Source organism: Phaseolus vulgaris, chromosome 11 (genome assembly GCF_051622355.1).
Source record: "Phaseolus vulgaris cultivar YP4 chromosome 11, ASM5162235v1, whole genome shotgun sequence".
Taxonomy (NCBI): Eukaryota; Viridiplantae; Streptophyta; class Magnoliopsida; order Fabales; family Fabaceae; genus Phaseolus; species Phaseolus vulgaris.
This window is the reverse complement of record NC_143508.1, coordinates 5438607-5457641: the sequence shown is the minus strand read 5'-3', so window position 1 is coordinate 5457641 and position 19035 is coordinate 5438607. Positions and strand designations below refer to the sequence as shown.

The following is a 19035-nucleotide window of genomic DNA, read 5'->3' as shown; positions in this document are numbered from 1 at the left end:
TACCAAGAATAAACGCCGTCTCGTTTACTTCAAATTTCTGCAGTTGGAGGTACGCTTAGTAAAGTTAAGCATTAATTCACGCCGAAACGTTTGAAATAATGTTTCATCATTACTCCTTAATTTCGCTCTTCGTCTTTCAAGTGTAGACGTGGACTCAAATTTTTAACTCTTTCAAAATATATAATATTATTCAATTCCAACTGTTTCAGTATAGAATTAAATTTGATTATAGTCATTTAAGTATTTTTTTTATATAACTGTTTTTTTTATTGAAATTTAAGTTTTTACTTGGCAACGTGCAAAAAAGGCAACAAAAATTCATCTTATTTGTTGAAGTAAAAGTTCGATCATGAAAGGTACACATTTTTTTCCGAAAATTTGCCCTTTAATATATCAACATTTAAATAAACTTTTTTACAGTAAAGATGTTATTCTTAGAAGGTCATAGTCACTCTAACTAAGTCATAGTCTCTTTTCCTAATAATTTTGTAATATTGATTTTGCTTTTGATAGAGGTAAGTGCAAATACACTTCGATGTAATTTATTATATGATATTTATGAGTTATAAATACTATTGGACTTTATTTCTACTTATTTTATCACAATTTATTTATACTATTTTATGATAATAAATTTTTACTCTTATAAAAACTTCATGTTAACCTAAGCTTACAATTTGTTTAGGTTTATGCAGATAGTTAGCTTGACTTAGAGTTCATGTGACATGGATAAAGCAACATCAAAGAATGTAAGTCCCTTAAATTGAGAGTTCATCTTAATTATTCATTAAATTTGTTTTCGAAAATGTTGAAATCTTAAAGAAAAATGTAATCTATAAGTATATTTTATACTCTATTGTCACATTCTCCTTTTAAGTGACAAAAATACATATATTAGGGAGAAAAAAATACAGTGTAGAAGTAGAAGAGTGGTTGCAATTTGAAGTGAAAGGAAGAAAAGACAGATCAGAGTCACAGCTGGCTAAAAGCACATCCCCGACCTTTGAGCCTGAAATGGCTGTACCAGAAGCCTCAACCGCCACTGGGCCACCCTTCACCACCCTGTCCTAATAGTACCATGGATTCTTAACCTTTAACCCAAAACACATCTCAATTTATGTAACACCCCTTTTTAAAACCTTCTTTGTGCCATTATCAAGGGGCATACACACAAAGAGTCTACACTTTCTGTGTCTAAGTGATCACTGAATCTCTTCCCCATGACAACCATAATTGCAACTCATTAAAGTTCCACCTTACCTATCTCATTTTCATTCATCATCCTCACACAAACAACTGTAATCTCTCCCTTTATCATGTCTATTCTCCCACCATCACCTCGTACTAATCAAACCAACGAACCAGATTTGAAGCCCCGTGAATTTCGATCCTTTACAACTTCACTCCCCTGCTCCACCCACCCATACACCCAACACAACACCATGCTTCAAGACCAGCTCAAATTCGATTTCTCAGCCAATCATTCTCATCATTTGGATTCGGTAAATCTGCTAATTCTTCTACTATTCCACCCTGTCAAAAAAAATTAAAATTGCCTTTTTTTCCCTGGTTTCTTGCTATGGCCTTATCATGTACTTTTTCTCTTGCCGAAGCTATGGGACTCAAATACTTCGCCCCAGTCAACGCTCTCTTCAACTTTGAGCTCAATTCAGGGGAGTCCTGAAGGTTCTTCTTCATCTTCTTCTTCTTCTTCTCAGGAACCATCGCCTACCAGCCAGGACTTCTGTTGGGAAAGCACCTATGATACGATGGAGATGTTAGAGAAGATGAAGCTGGACGAAAGGGACAGTTCCGAATACCATTATGGTTATGTGAATCAGAGGTTGGAGGCCTCAAATGTTGGACTCTACTCACTTCTTCAGGAACAAATTCGATCTATTCAAGTGAGATGATAACAGTAACGTTGATTTGACACCCTTTTTTTTTACTTTTTTGGCAAGGCCATAAAGAAATTAAAAGCATTAATCTTTCAGTTAAATTTAAGCCATGCAACCAAGTTCTGTCGCCAAATTTTAGTTCATAATATAATTTAATTCATAAACTCCATTCCAACAACCTAGTTTTAAGTTGTTTGTTTCCTTATTATAGTTGTCTTGGACCAGACAAGAGGAGATTCTGTCTCAGAAGCAAGACCCAACAGCATATGGGGGGGAAAATCAAGGGCAGATATCACAGCAATTTCAGAAGAAAGCTAAAGGAGTTAATGTTGGGTGTGATTACGGAAGAAGGATTAGCCCACCATTGCAGCACGCTCGTTCACACCAGCAGACTGGTTCATATTCTGGGACTGGGGTTTTCTTTCCTCGTGGAGAAACTAGTGCCCCTTTCGGGTCATGTAAGAGACCAGGTATCGTTTCAGTTCACATAACATTTTGGCGGTTCTTTGTTTTTGGGTCACAAGTTGTTTGTTCAGTGGTGGTTGACTTAATATTCCTTTATAACTTTAAATATATATAATTTTTCTTGCCAACTCGAGCTTGATAGGGATTTGATGAGTTTTTAATGGTCATTTTTAGTAATTTAATTTTCGGAAAACGAGGGTTAGTTATGCGATTATATTTCAACGCTCAAGTCATTAAAAACACAAAACAAAGTTATAATGAGTATATGATAGAATATGAGTTAAGAGTACTTTCTCTTTTGTGTATTAGATTATATGAGATGGACCGAATTGTGACTTAGTCCTATAAACTTTCCAAGTGACCTATGATAAGTGTGTAAAAGATAGATCCTTTTGTTGTTTCCTTTGATATATATTGACCATATCTTATGTGACGTAATTCAATTCTATCTTTATTGAGCCATTAAAGGTGATTAAGTCTAATGAATAAATGATGATGCATGTTTCCTGTTAAGGATAGGATTCCGATTCTCATATTATGTGTCGGTCCAGGTCCATTACTGTACAATAATAAAAGATAAATTTGTAATTAAATAATATAAAAAAGTATTAAAATAATAATATTAAAAATTAATATTAAAGGTTGTATAAAAAATATGAGAAATCTCATATACCTGGGTTGTTTCTTTTATAAAAAATATTTTGTTTGATGGTTTGTGATTTGAATAGGTAAAGGATGCTCGAGAGTTGTTATACCGAGCAGAGTAGTAAAGGCTTTGCAATTCCACTTTCACCAAATGGCTGCCACGTCTGACCCTACTAAACCTGCTACCTTCGCTCCCCTCCATGATACCTCCTTCTCATCATTCTCTCCTCCACCTTTTTAAATTTTAAATTTTACTTCAAAATAACAATTAATATTGCTATATAAATTTATGTTTTTTTAATATGAGTATATACATAATTGATTCAACTTCAATTATACCTAATCCATTAGGTTAAGATTAAGACATATTTTTTTTTACTGATGTTAAGAAAAGTTAATTATTATCAATTTTAAACTCCTCACATATTATTTTTATTTTTTATGTTAACATTAATTAATCGAGACTATTTTCAAATATATAAGGCGAGACTTTTATTCACACCAAAAACTATTTTTGCAAGTCTACATAAATTAATGTTTTTTTTCTTTCTAATTTAATTTAATGCTAGTAGATATTATTTTTGTATTGATATTTGATAAGATTATTTATCCAACAATCTAAGTTTAGGATTATTTCTCACTGGGTTAAAACATATGATGTGTTTGTATAAGAGTTAGGACACTCATGAAATATCTTATTTTATTTTATTTATTTTTTACTAATAAAAAAAATAGGATTATTTTTTAACATAATGTTTATAAAAAAAAATTCAATCATTATTAGTGAGATTATTTTTTATAAATGTCAAGATTTCTTATTAAAATTTATAATAATTATTTTTTATTGATGTTTGAATGAATAATTTGGCAAGCTTTGCATTTAATATCTTTGTAGTTTGTGGTAATAGAAATATATTAAATAAAAAAAAATTAAATTTAATAAATTTAAATTCCCATGATCTTAATTAAAATTTTGAAATGAAAGTAATTAAAAAGTAATATATTTAAATTTTCTAAAAATTGTTAAAACTCTATCAAAAACAAAGTTAGACTTCACTTTAATAAACTGTAATTCACCATAGTTATTAGACAACAGTTATAGTTGACTTTAACCAACTTTGCTAGCTATTAAATATGTTACAAACCAACCTATTATATCTATTATTATTATTATTATCATTATTATATATATATATATATATTTATATTACTCCACTGTTCAAGTTTAGTTTGGTTAGAAGTCTTCTAAGGAGTTGTAAAACAATTGGGTTATCAGATTTTGCTTTAGAAAACTGGTACTCATAAAAATTAAAAAGTTGATTAGATGTGAAAGTTATTGCTTATAATTGAGTTTGTATGTTATTGTTATGTTTGCAGATGTTTTGGTGAGTAACAGGGATGGCATGTATTCACTACAAAATCGACAATCACAGAACCAACTGCCATGTATACAGAATGAGATGGTTCTGCCTCAAGAATGGACCTATTGATTATTGAAGGACGTGCCTTCACAGCTACCTCTCTTCCTAGTTTCAACAGATGTTGTAACATTTTGGAAGTTTCTGCAGGAGAAACAGTGAAAGATTGAAGACACTGGATCAATAAATGGCAAAACTCTTTTTACATGTTTTATGCTTTGCTTCTTTCTTTTGGGGATAAGTCTAATAGTCTGCTATATAGTTCTTACTATTGATCAAGAAGGATCATACAGAAATTAAAAAATAAGAATAAAATATTGTATCAGAGAGGGGACCTATATTCTCAATAATGTGGCTTTAATCTCTCTTGTTTAATCACATCATCTTTCTCTCGTTTTGATTAACCCTTGCAGTTCTAATAAACATTGAACAAAATTGTCAACTCGATCTAGACAAACTAATTAACTTCTCCTTAGGTTTCTCTTGCTTTCACTAACTCTGCATAGGACAACAGAAGGGGAAGATTTAAAACTTTCTCTAGCAAGACAACAAATAACAAAAACATGCGAAGAATAATCAAATATGAATCTTATGCTATGCACGGTGAAAGAAAGAAAAATAAAGAAAAAAGATGGTGAACAAAATATATGCAAAAGAAAGTGTAAAATTAGTTAGTTAATCTAATCTCCGATTGAAAAAATGTAATTTATCTACATAATAATCAGTTATAAGACTTGCTAATTACTATAACGAATTTAATAAAACTACCTAAGATTTTAGGTGAAAATTTCGAGTACATTTACTTGTGGTAGTTAAAACAAGTTGAGAAAATAACAAAAATTTAAATATTAAATAATATTAATTAAAATCCAGAGGATAAGATAACAACTAACTACTTATAAAATATATTTCTTATTATAAATAAAAACACTTATGAATACTCTAGTTTGAGATCTAACGCCTAATGTGAAACTCAATAACAATGTGAATAATTTGTGATAACTACTGTGAACAAAAAATTCAATTTGACAAAACTTTGTCAAATTGTTACATTTTGATCTAATCCATTAAAAATTTATTTATTTAAATTTGATTTTTAATTTAATCCATTTTTCCATTTTATTTAAATAATAAATTTAGAAAAATAATGATAATTAATATATAAAGTTTAATTTTAAATTAAAAATATTATATTGACAACTAAAATATGAGGTTCAGACACACTTCTTGAATAGTGTTTCTGACCATTATAACACAGTTTTAACATAATTTTAAAAAGGATAAATACATTAATTTTCTAAAAAGTCAAACTTATTGTATAATTTTTAATTATGATTATAAATATATCTTCCCATATTTGCTAGGTGTATGGATGACCATACATCCTCTCATGAACAGCATGGACCCGACCATACATCCCCTCAGGAACAGTATGGGCCCGACCAAGTGACAGGCTGAGCCCAATGGACCTTATCTTCAAGCCCTGCAACGGTAGTAGTGGTAGGGTCAACGTAACATAGCTCTCACCTACCACCAATGTCCGCTTAATATCTCCGATTACATCTCATTAATGTGAAAATTGTCTGCACGATATTCCTGGTTATGTCACATAAATGCTCTTATTTATTTGCTCAATATTCTTTATTAAAGAATCCAAACTCATGAAGGCTTATAAATAGACAACCACCCACAAGAGAATATCTCAACTTGCATCTTTGCAATAAATTTCACTATATACACTCACTGACTTGAGTATCGGAGTGTAATCGCAGGTGAAACCCCATCGTTCCCAGAAAATTGGTTTGCTAAAGCCTGGAGGCAATTACTAGCACCTCATCCATTTGGCCGACCGAACACCAAAAGGAATCCGAGAAGAACCTATCCATACTTCGAGCTTACGAGAACAATAAAAATAAAGAACAAATCATTTTGAGCCAATCATTTCTGCTAAAAAAAATTGAAACATACTTATATACATAAATCTTTATCATCAATTTATATAATTTATAATTATATAATATATAAATCTTTATTCTCATATCTTATATTTTAGAGATTATATCTATTTCATATGAGTATCTATCTTCATAAAAACTTAACACTAGAAAAGAAAAGCGCAATTTATAACTATGATGTAATGCAATATAATTGTATTTTCGATACATTGGAATGAGTGAAAATGTATCAATTTATAAGTGTTGTGGTACAATATAATCTCAAAATTGCTTATTTTTATAAAAAGTTATTTATTTCTTCGGTTATAATTTCGTGTCACAAAATTTTTACACTTTTTAAAATTCATCCATAAATGGAGTACATAATTCAGAAAAAAAAAACTATATTAAGTTGTAATCTGGTATGTGAACATATAAACCCCACACCGTAAATAAAGTACACTCTAAGAAATTTTAGACAAATATTGAATCTGAAATAAAGTACACTTAGGAGAGAGCACTATTGAGCAGAAACATAAACCCCTAAGCTTAGCAACCAAACATTGTGGAGAATCAGTCCACCGCATATCCAAACACAAAGGCTTGACCAAATCAAACAGAGACGAAGAAGGACCAGAAGATGGCTTTGTCAGTGTAGTTGGTCATCGTTGTCAGCAACAATAAAGTTAGAAGTTAGTCACTCAGTGAAAAATACTCACCAATGGAAATGAATACAAGAGAATCATTCAAAATAAAGGTGTGGTACCACCATGGTTCTCTGTGCTGCACCGTTCTTAATTACATTGCCAGCATCCTTGGTTCTGCCATAGTAGCCACTGAATAATGGGTTTGACGCAAAGTCAATAAACAAACCCAAAATGAACTAATTATCAACAACCAACAACCAAATTATTCGCATAAACACAACCCTATTGTCATCTACATTTCCACACAAAACAGCTTCAATTTCATTACATATGCAAATGTTACAACCAATTAAGAAAAGGGGGAAAAACTTAAAAAACCAGAGAACATAATCTAATTAATTAGCAAGAAACTGGGGGAAGATCAAAACCCTCATCATGGGGCGATTTGTTGAAGGCAAAGCTGGAAATGAGAAACCCCAAAGTCTGACCTAGCACAACAACCAAGAAAACGCCACCGTTAAAAGACATGATTGAAAGCATGACCAGATAAGCGAGACCGACCCTGAAAGCGAACAAGAGGGTCTTGAACAGACCGGCCGCGATATGGTTGGAACCGGGTTTAATGAAACGGGTGTGGGAGAGCAACTGGAGGAAAACCGACATGAGGAAAACGACAACGAGGGCCAAGACGTACATATCCGATTTGCCTCCGGGCCAGTTCTGGAAGAGAATATCAGTGTCTTTGCCCCAGAAGAAGGTCATGTGCATCATCATCTTGCGGTGCATCGTGGTGTCCATGGTGTCGTTTGCGGTTGGCGGCGACGGCGCCATCCCTCCCATGCCGTGCATGTGTCCATCCATGGCTATTTCTTAGGTTTTGAAATTGATTTGTGAGTGTGTGGAGAAGAAGCAGGTGTGACAAGAGTGTGTTGGGTGAATTAAATGAGATTGGTGAAGGAAGTAGTACAACGGTGTGGTACTACGTATTCCTCTACAACCAAACGTATTTTCCAATTGTACTGTAATACGCAATTTAATTGATTTTCAAAAACAATAAATTCATGTTTATTTCCTTTTCTTTGTTATTTATCGAGAAAACAACAAAGAAAAGGAATCCAACGTAGATAGAACGCGAACAAAATATGATCCAATCAGTTTAGAATCCCTAAAATATAGACTTCGTGATCATGGATAATTTTTCTTTCTTACACAACTTATTAAATAAATAATACATATTTTTGCTTTAAATTTTAAATTTCAAATATAAAAAATATTTTTCAACAAATTCATTCTATCACGTCAAAGTTTTAAAAAGTATTAAAAAAGATATTTAATAAAAAAATAGATTTATTTTAATTAAAATGTTACTTAGATATATATCTAGATATTGATGTGGCTATTTTTCTGAAAAACAAATTCTCTATTGATAAGATTTTATCATGATTCGGATTGGGCAATGTTGCGGTGATAGTTGGAGAAATTGGCATGGCTTTAAGTGGATGTGAAGCGACCTACGCCACTAATGAACCCAAAGAGTTCTCAATCTTTCCTTATTTTGCCTATCTGTGTAATTTTTTTATTTACTCACAAAAATATTTACATTTTCCTAATTTTACATTCATGACGCTTTTATTTCTAAAATCTGCGTCTGTTTTTAAATGGGTTTCATCAGATTTTAATTCTTAGCCAACTTTTTTAACAAAAAGGACAAATTTGATTTCATTAGCTTCAACCCTTTAATAGAATTACACTCCCCTTGTTACTAAACAAAAAAAATAATATTTGTGTGCTTTCAAAATTATTCTCGTTTCCACTTCTAATTATGGGTAAAAGACAAAAATTGTTTCAATAACTTCAACTGCTAAAAATAATTACCCATCTGTTCTTAATACGAATATATTTTTCTCCACATTTAAAAGATATTCTTCTTTTTTATATTTCTTTTTTTGGGTAAATGAAAAGTACACACAGAAGGCATGATCCATCCCTTTACGACATTCCCGCAATGATGTTTAAATACTTTAGTGATTCATATTTAACGACAACTTTTATATTTTTCAGTATGTAAATGAAGAGGTGATGTGAGTATGGAGTTGACATTGAAATTGATTTTAATTGATCTAATATACACTGAATTTGTTTAATTTTAAATTAAAAGAGCACATATATGATGAGTAAATACATTTTTTCATAAGCTAATTGGGTTTTTTTTTGGGTGCTTTTACTTACGTTTGTTTACTCCAAAATTTAGAATAATTCTATATTTTGTAACTTGGGTCACATGAGATAATAATGATTGTTCTTAACTTAAAGGGTAAAGGAACTTTGGAATCATTTTAAAAATAGGTTTTTAACAATTGTGAGGGTATATTTCATTTTAGTCTACTTATGTAAAAAAGTTTTTATTGAAAAAGAAAATAAATAAGGAAATTATATGCAAAAGAAAAGAAAGAAAATAAAAGAAAAATGAGAAATGTCTAGAAAAAAAAGAAACAAAATATGCTAAAAATCTAAAAAAGATGAGAAATTAAAATTTAGAATAAAAAAGTATAAAGGAAGGAGTCTAATTGAGATGTACATTACTTTGAAATCTTTACTCAAAGTTCTTCTATTATCTACGGGTCTTAAGTCTTTTATCTCATATTTTTCTACCTTCACCTTGGCCTAATTATACCTTGTATAAGATCTCTTGATCTTGTTGGATATCTCAAGCTATCCAACTAAATATGTTTGATAAAGTCATGAGCCTTGAAGAAAAGTTGATGAAGTCATAAGTCTTAAAGAGAAGTTGATGAAGTCATAAGTCTTGAAAAGAAGACTTGGTACCTCATAAAGAGTCTAGGTAGATTAGACTAGTGTTTGGTATCTTGAATTATCTTCTAACTCAAGCACATGATGAATGATCAAAGCACAACAAAAGAGTTAAACTGTTTTTAAATAACTATAAGGTTTTTCAAAAGTGTTGTTAACTTCTTTAGAAACACTACAACTTTTTCAATTGGTTAAAATTGTTTTCAATTGATTTAATTTTTTCTTTTCCTGAAAAGTACAACTTTTCAATTAGTTATTTGAAGAAACAATCAATTAAAAGTTTTCTGATGTGTTTTCTTCCAAAAGTTATTTTTGAGTTAGTTTTGTTTCCATTTTCAGTTTTAACGATTCAAAAATCTGTTTTAAACTGTCTAAGTGTTTTTCAGAAAACCAACCTGTTATTTCCCTTTTCAACCTCTTATTTTCTTTAAGAGTTTTCAAAATTGTTTTGGATTTAGATTCAGTTTTAAATCTATAAAAGGAAGACTTGTTTTTATTTTTTTGTCTTAGACATCTCTTCAATACATACATGTTTACTGGTTTTAAAAAGTCTTTGTGAGTTCTTTATACTGTCATTTTCATCACTAGCTTGAGATCAAGGATTCATAAAGGTGTTGCAGTTTGGAAGATCCCTGTTGTGTCTGCAAGAAAAGTGTATTCATTTGATTTTTCTTATACTTTGTAAGATTGTATTTATTTGCTTGTAAGATGGTATTTCTTGAAGCATAACATTGATGTAATAGTTTTTAAAAGGTTGTAGTTTTAGTTCTTATAGGGTTAAAAAGTTGTTCTTGATAAACTTTTTGTAAAAGATTCTTTTAATTTAGTGAAATTCATTATAATGTAAGATGGAACTGGATGTAGCTCAGTTTTAAGTAAACCAGTATAAATCTTTGAGAGCTTTAAAACTTTCTTATTGACTCTTTTCATTTTAAGCATAACTATGCAATCTAATGTGAATTTTAATTATTTTTTACAAATCAATCAATTGTTTTTTTCATTGGCTGATTCTGTTATAAATATTTAATCTGTTAAGGATAAAAAATCTGTTAAATTTTCTTGACTGGAAATTGAATCAAAATTTCAATCTGTGCTTTTGAACTTTAATTTGCTAAAACTGGGTAATTAGTCACCATGGTTCTCTCTGCTGCACCGTTCATTATATTTGTCAGCATAATTGGTTCTGGTATATAGGAGCGAATAATAGTGGGTTGGACGCAAAGTGAACAAACAAACACAAATGAACTCATTAACAGCAACATCAACGACTATTCGCATAAACACAACCCTATTGTCATCTACAGTTCAACACAAAAACATATGCATATGTTACAACCAATACGAAAAGGAAAGAAAAGAAAACTTAAAAAGAACAGAGAAATAATCTAATTAACAAGAAATTGGAGGAAGATCAAAACCGTCCTTGTGGGGCGATTTGTTGAAGGCATAGGTGGAAATGAGAAACCCCAAGGTCTGACCTAGCACAGCAACCAAGAACACGCCACCATTAAAAGACATGATTGAAAGCATAACCAGATAAGCGAGACCAACCCTGAAAGCGAACAAGAGGGTCTTGAACAGACCGGCCAAGATATGGTCGGAACCGGGTTTAATGAAACGGGTGTGAGAGAGTAACTGGACGAAAACCGACATGAGGAAAACGACAACGAGGGCCAAGACGTACATATCCGATTTGCCTCCGGGCCAGTTTTGGAAGAGAATTTCAGTGTCTTTGCCCCAGAAGAAGGTCATGTGTATCATCATCTTGCTGTGCATCATGGTGTCGTTTGTGGTTGGCGGCGACGGCGCCATCCCTCCCATGCCGTGCATGTGTTCATCCATGGCTATAGTTTAGGTTTTAGAAATGATTTGTGAGTGTGGAGAAGAAGCAGGTGTGGCTGAGTAATTAAATCAGATTAGAGAAGGGAAGAAAGTAGCACAATGGTGTGGTACTACAACTATCACCACTTCTCTAAAATATATACATGATGATCATGGATAGTTTTTCTCTCTTATACAACGGATTAAATAAATTAAAAATATTTTTGCTTTAAATTTTTAATTTTCAAATATAAATAATATTTTTCAAAAAATTCATCCTCTATTTCGTCAAAGTTTAAAAAAAATAATTTATAAATTTTCCAATTTATTTTAATTCAAATGTTACTTGAATATATATCTAATATTGTGGCCCTTTTTTTGAAAAAAAAAAAAAAACTCTATTGATGATTTGGATTGGGCAATGCTGTGGTGATAGTTGGAGAAATTGGCATGGCTTTACATGGATGTGAAGAGACGAACGCCACTAATGACTCGAAAGAGTTTTCAATCTTTCCTTATTATGCCTATGCAATTTTTTTTATATATTCAACTACAATTTTTTATACCATCACATTAAAATTAACTTCTAATACTATTATTTAATATTTTTCATATTATTTAATTATAATTTTACTTTTTATTATATATATTTATTTCTAAAAGTGATAGGTGTATACAACTCAGTGAAACTATTATTTTTCTTTTTTTATCTACTGACAAACTATTTACATAGTAAAATACATCATACATCAATTTTGTTTGCTGGTTTTGGTTTTGATTTTTTATTAGGAAATAATAATCCGATATAAATTACTTGTTTAATATGAAGAGTAAAGACAAGATATATTTCTATCTGAATATATAATAAAAACAATTAATATGATTTGGAGTATCTTAATATTTCCATTTATATTTATTCTTTTCGTCAGATTTTATTTGTTAGCTAATTTTTTTTACTAAAACGACAAATTTGATTTCAATAGCTTGTAAACCTTTAATAGAACTACACTGCCCTTGTTACTAAACAAAAAAAATATTTGTTTGCTTTCAAAAATATTATTGTTTCCACTTTTATTTCACATCTAATTTTGGGTAAAAGACAAAAATCGTTTCAATAACTTCAACTCTTAAAAAGAATTACCCATCTATTGTTAATAGGAAAATATTTTTCTCTACATTTAAAAGATATTATCTTTTTTTTTTGTTTTTTTTTGTGTGTTAATGAAAAGTACACATAGAAGGCATGATCCATCCCTTTACGACATTTCAGCACTGATGATTAAATATTTTAGGGCATATTTGAAAAGTTTTTGTGATTCATATTCAGCGACAACTTTTATATTTTTTGGTATATAAATGAAGTGATGTGAGTATGGAGTTGACATTGAAATCGATTTTAATTTATCTCATATGCACTCAATTTGTTTAATTCTAAATTAAAGGAACGCATAACGTATTAGTAAATATTTCGTGTACCATTTTTTTTATAAGCTAAATGTGATTTTATTTATTCGTTTGTTTATACTCTTGAACTTATAATGATTGTATGTTTTGTAACTTTGATCACATCCATACTTTCATATGATTGATGCAATTGTTTTTATGAGTCACTAACAATAATATTGGTCTAATTTTATAAATCATTGATTACTTTATTATTTTTCTTGTTTCTAACCACATTATAAACTTTAAAAAAAAACTATAATTGTTCTTACCTTAAAAGATAAAAGATTTTTTGAATCATTATAGAAATAAGTTTCTTGAATAATTTATGAGGGTATATTTCATTTTAGTTTATTCATGTATATAAATTTTTATTAAAAAGAAAATAAAGAAGGAAAAGATATGCAAAATTAAAGAAAAAAAAATGTCTAGAAACCAAAAAAAAAAAATATGCTAAAAATATCAAAAGGAAGAGAAATTGAAATTTTGAATTAAAAAAGTAGAAAAGTTGGAGTCTAATTGAAACATATACTACTTTGAAATCTTTCCTCAATTATCTACAAAACTGAAGCATTTTATCTCATAGTTTCTTACCATTATAACATATACAAAGACATTTTGATCTTTGACATGTTGCTCAAATGTTGTAAATATTAGAATCTTGTTAAGCTTATGGTAGTGTTTGCTTGCATAAAGTTCTTTTAATGCATATACACATCTTTCTTGTTGAGCTACCTTCTTCTTTGATAAATCTTAAGGATTTACATTCACATCTTTCTTGATTCTTTACTTTCTTAAATAATTTTTTCTAATTCTATGCTCTCTAAAGATGGAATATGCAGTGAAGATTTCTTGTTAAAATCCCTTTTTGATTATGCCAAAAAGGGGGTGAAATTGCAATGTCTAGCGTCTAATTGATTATTGATGGTGTTTGAATTGATTACTTTTGGTATGTTTTACTAATTGAATACGTGTTTTTTGTCATCATAAAAATTAAAGAGATTGTTAAGACATTGGACGATCTGTATGATATGTTTAGACAAAAAATCCTTAGACGATCTGTTGATCCATTAGACAGTCTAATTACTAGAAGATCATATGAGGAGTTTGTCCTTTGATAATATAAAAAACAACCTAAATAGTTTATTTGGTTCTAATAATTATTTGTATAACCGTAGTATAATGTTTATAATGTTACAACAACATATATAGTAAAAAAAATCATACAAAAAGAAAAAGGGGAATACGAAATCTATATAGTAGAAACATTATGGGCATGAAGTGATTGATATTATACCTCTAGGACTAGAACTTCTTGTTCCAAAAGGTATCAAACTTGATCAACCATTAACAAGTAATCCTAATGTTGGTGGATTTCATCAGGGGATGCGAAAATAGTACTTCAAGATCCATTACATGTACAAGGTCTATTGTTCTTCTTGTCATATATTATTTTAGGACAAAAAAATTCAATTCTTAAGAAGAAACAATTTAAAAAGGTTGAATTGTTCGAAATAAACTTTTAATTCCACTTATTTACCAATTAATATTAAATTTAGTATATGCAGTTTTTTTCATGCTACATGGTCTTATGAACATATTCAAAGAATAAGAAATTTTTTATTATAACATATAAACAAAATCTTTTGAATACATAAATCTAAAAAAAATGTTCAATCAAAGTGATATTATGGCAAAAATGAGAGGATTTCAATATACATATTTGTGGAACGAGTATGTTCGATCCTGTTTTTCGTATAAATATAGAATTCATCTTTCCTAAAAAAAATCAAATAAATCTTGCGAATAATTTTTTTTAATATATTTCAAATATCTTTCAATTTTCTTAAAACAAAAAATGTTTTGAAAAAAATTAAAAATCCCAAATACTCTATTTAGTATCACGTGTTATCTAGAATGAAACAATTTTCTAATTACATTTTGATTTGATTTTACTAACCCATATTGCAAATACTTTTTAATTAATTTGTTAAATAAGTTTGAAGTAATTTTTTTTAAAGATTACAAATCAAAACTTTTTTTTTAACATCTAAAACAGAAAAAATGAAAATATGAAGATAACTAATTCAAGTATCAAATGACATATTAAAAAAATTATATAAAAAAATAAGTTGAAAAAATTAGACAAGTAAAAATCAATTATGTTCAACACCATTATAATTCTTCACTTTCTACATCTTAACGAGAGATTCAAAAATATTGTCTTACAATTAGTTACTAAAAATATAGTATTTAGCTATATTATAAAAAAATTAATTAGAAATTATTTTAAGTATTAATAAATTTAATATATAAAATAAATTTTAATTTATTCAATAGAATAATTAATTGTTTTTTATTTTTAAATTAGTCTATATTTAATCAATTTTTTGTAATGATAAATTTGAAGTTATTAATTAATAAAATTTAACGTGGATTTTTTATTGTGCTAAATATCTATTTTTTATTATTAACTTAAAGAATTTCACACAGTGACAATGTTTTCATATTGAACTATTTAATTTATTTATTTGATCTTTAAAAACGAATCATTTGCAGAAAATTATCACTGTAACTTTGTACGAACAGAGTATTAGATGCCGATAAAATACTTTCTAATTTATTAATAAATTTTAGAACAAAAATAAGCATAAATAGAACACGTAAAAGTAAGAGAAAACTTTTTTTTCTCTTTTGACTGTGAGTAAAAGTCACACAGTACTCAATGTGAGTAAAAAATATTTGTGTGCTCTTAAAAATACTCTCGTTTCCACTTATATTTCACTTCTAATTTTGTGTAAAAGACAAAAAATCGTTTCAATATACTTCAACTCTTAAAAGAATTACCCATTGTTCTTAATACGAAAATATTTTTTAAAAGATTTTTTTTTATATTTCATTTTTTTAATGAAAAGTATACACAGAAGGCATGATCCATCCCTTTACGACAATGATGATTAAAATTTTTATTTTCAGTATATAAAAATGAAGAGGTGATGTGAATATGGAGTTGACATTGAAATCGATTTTAATTTATCTAATATACACTGAATTTGTTTAAATTAAAATTAAAATAACACATAACTCATCAGTCAATATTTCGTGTACCATTTTTTTATAAGCTAACTTATACAATAAGTTTTAAAATTCAATAAGCTATTTGTGTTTCCATATGTACGATGAAAGTGTTTATACATTTTTTTTATGTGTTTGGATACATCAACACTAATAAGACCTGGTCTCATTTCAAAATTTTGAGAAAGTAACTCTCAGATAATGATTAAAAATAAAATAAAAGTTTAAGTAATTATGTTTTTAAAGCAATAGTACATATATATTACACGAATATTTAAAAACTAAAAGTATTCACTATCATGTATCCATTTTTAATTCATACAAAAATTTAAGTATAATAAAGTTTGAATTTTTTAAAATCAATTTCATATGTAACACCAAGCCTTAATTGTTGATACAAATTAAGATAAAAATTTAAGAAAGATTAAGAAAAACCAGTTATGGCAACAATAATTTACTTTTATATTCCTACCTCCACATCATAAATTTAACTCAATAATTCATTATATTCTAACAAAGAAAGATTAAATTTGAAGTTTTGATGCTATTAAATGAAACCTATGATAGAAATCCTTGTCATCATTTATAACAATATATAATAACGGAGATTGGTATGTTTACTTTACATAAATAATTTATTTATTTTTACTTTAACTACATTTTAAAATTACAATATATAAGAATATGTAATTCATGTAGTATCTCTATTTTTAAATAAAAATATTATTTATTTTATCTTTATTTTAAATATAAAAGTTAAAAAATTTACTCTTTAACTTTTATAATTCAATTCATCTTTTAAATGTGTTCTGTATTATTCTCAGATAAAGTCTGAATATAAGAAAACAACTTAAATAGTTTTTAAGAAGCATTATGATTAAGTAATATAAAAATTACAATAAAAATAAATAATGAGAAAAAGGAAATAATTAAAATAATTAAAAAATAAATTACTAAATATTATTTAAAAGAATATTCTAATCTCATCTTAATGTAAGAAGATATGATAGGAATATATAAGAATTATCTCTTAAATGTAAGAAGATAAGATAGGAAGAGATAAGAATTGTGTCTTCATTTAATGCATCTAATAATGACTTTAAAATAATTAAAATAAAATAAAATTTGACTTATAAGTAATGGAAGAGAAGGTAATAATAGGAAGGATGAGAGAATTTGAAACCATATATGTAAAAAATGATAACTTTTACAAGCATTTATAACTTTATAATAGCATGGTCTAATAAGGCAACGGAGAGTCCGATTAAATTTTTTATATTAATCTTAATAAATATATATTTTGTTAATTTTTATTTATTTTAAATTATTTATAATTTTACTTTTTTATATATTTTTGTTATTTAATTTATATAGTTACATATTATTCTTTATATTTAAGTTATTTAATTTATCTTCATTTAAAAGTCTTCCCTATTTATTTATATTTATGTCACACAATTTATTTTCAATTAAATACTGATTTTATTTATTAATTTATAATTATATTATTTAATTTTCAAACACTAATCATGTTTATTAATTTTTAATGATATTTAATTTATTTTTAATTTTAGATATCAATTATTCTAGAGTTGATAGCTAAAATTTTAGTAGTTAATTAGATATCAATTAGAAATTAGTTTATAAATTTTATTAATAATAAAAACTACTTTAAGTATTAATCGTTTTTTCTCTAAAATAATATATAATTTTATCTAGTAACTAATTATTTTTTTATTTTAAATTAATTTTTATTTAATGATTTTTTGGTAGTGTCTTACAATTTTTTTTATAATAAAATGAATTAGATTTTATAAATATTTTAACAACTCTTAATATATATATATATATATATATATATATATATATATATATTTGTCTGTAAATACTTCATCTTACACATTGTCACAAAATTGTATTAGTAACAAAACTTCTTAATATAAAATGTTTATTTCTAAAATTATATGTTATAAATGTCATCATAAAATGTATAAAGAGAATTAGTGATAATTTATATGATGTTATAGTCAAACATTACTAGTGCTTCGTAAAAGTTGTCACTGAAAGCAATTATCAAACTTTCATTTTAAACAATTAAAAAATTATTGTTTGCCTAATAAAGTTATTGTTACTTTAAAATTGAAAATTATAATTAAGTGAGTGATTGGATAATATTGATTATGTATAATGAGAATGTATATACAATTAGTGAGTGATGAGAGGATATTGGTTTATGTATAATTAGCTAATGAGATTTTATATAGAAACAACAATTTTTTTTCAATTCTAGATTGCATGGGCTTAGCGAGGGCCAAGCCCACTCCAAGCTCAAGAAATTGGTCCTCCTTGATACTATATATCAACTATTAAACTTGACCCTTGCAATTTGCTTCTATGATTAGGTTAGTCAAAACTTAATCCTCTTTAGGTTTGGTTCAATTAGGATTTGACCTTAATACTACCTTTCATATCTTACCTTGTTGATGTTTGACTCAACTAGGGCTTGACCCCCAATCTATTAGCTTTTACATCTCACTTAATTAGGCTTGACCCTTGCTTTTAACTTTCACCTTCTATTAAACTAAAGTTTTGCCTTGACTTTTAGCTTCCACTTAAGGGCTCAACTCACTCTATTAGTTAATTTACATGATTTGCTTTTACCTACAGAGGATTTAGTCTACACTCATAACTACATATCGATGCAAAAAAATTACCTTCATTGAAAAACATCCATTGTGCAAAGACGCTATGCCCATGCTATTTATGATGTAGCGTTCATTTTTTTTAATTTTTTGTCAATGTTTGGTCCACGTTATATCACACTTTTCTTATAGTGAAATACATTACACTTCTCTTATAGTGAAATACATTATGTGAA

The 19035-nt window shown here is 27.9% G+C and overlaps 3 protein-coding genes across 4 annotated transcripts; 1 reads left to right on the top strand and 2 right to left on the bottom strand.

Moving 5' to 3' along the window:
- The first annotated feature begins 944 nt into the window (after window positions 1–944).
- Window positions 945–4751, top strand: LOC137831690 (uncharacterized). 2 transcript variants are annotated; one of them, XM_068639474.2, is made up of 5 exons: window positions 945–1502; window positions 1614–1904; window positions 2110–2368; window positions 3092–3210; window positions 4385–4751. In XM_068639474.2, the coding sequence occupies exons 1-5, from the start codon at window positions 1317–1319 to the stop codon at window positions 4496–4498; spliced, it is 969 nt and encodes a 322-aa protein (XP_068495575.2). In that variant the 5' UTR covers window positions 945–1316; the 3' UTR covers window positions 4499–4751. The 2 variants fall into 2 exon arrangements, with proteins under 2 accessions (XP_068495575.2, XP_068495583.2); XM_068639482.2 differs by lacking the exon at window positions 3092–3210 and having other exon boundaries at window positions 949–1502; window positions 4386–4751.
- A 2354-nt stretch (window positions 4752–7105) lies between these two features.
- LOC150023010 (copper transporter 6-like) lies at window positions 7106–8016 on the bottom strand. The gene has a single exon (XM_090297874.1). The coding sequence runs from the start codon at window positions 7866–7868 to the stop codon at window positions 7407–7409; it is 462 nt and encodes a 153-aa protein (XP_090154000.1). The 5' UTR covers window positions 7869–8016; the 3' UTR covers window positions 7106–7406.
- Window positions 8017–11041: 3025 nt separating this feature from the next.
- LOC137831681 (copper transporter 6) lies at window positions 11042–11791 on the bottom strand. The gene has a single exon (XM_068639462.2). It carries the CDS (start codon window positions 11658–11660, stop codon window positions 11208–11210), a length of 453 nt encoding a protein of 150 aa, XP_068495563.1. The 5' UTR covers window positions 11661–11791; the 3' UTR covers window positions 11042–11207.
- Between the last annotated feature and the right edge of the window lie 7244 nt (window positions 11792–19035).

Coding starts and splice junctions, on each gene's coding strand:
- LOC137831690 (XM_068639474.2), top strand. CDS start 1,317: ATGTCTATTCTCCCACCATCACCTCGTACTAATCAAACCAACGAACCA. Junction 1,905..2,109: donor AACAAATTCGATCTATTCAA/GTGAGATGATAA, acceptor TCCTTATTATAG/TTGTCTTGGACCAGACAAGA. Junction 3,211..4,384: donor CTACCTTCGCTCCCCTCCAT/GATACCTCCTTC, acceptor GTTATGTTTGCA/GATGTTTTGGTGAGTAACAG.
- LOC150023010 (XM_090297874.1), bottom strand. CDS start 7,868: ATGGATGGACACATGCACGGCATGGGAGGGATGGCGCCGTCGCCGCCA.
- LOC137831681 (XM_068639462.2), bottom strand. CDS start 11,660: ATGGATGAACACATGCACGGCATGGGAGGGATGGCGCCGTCGCCGCCA.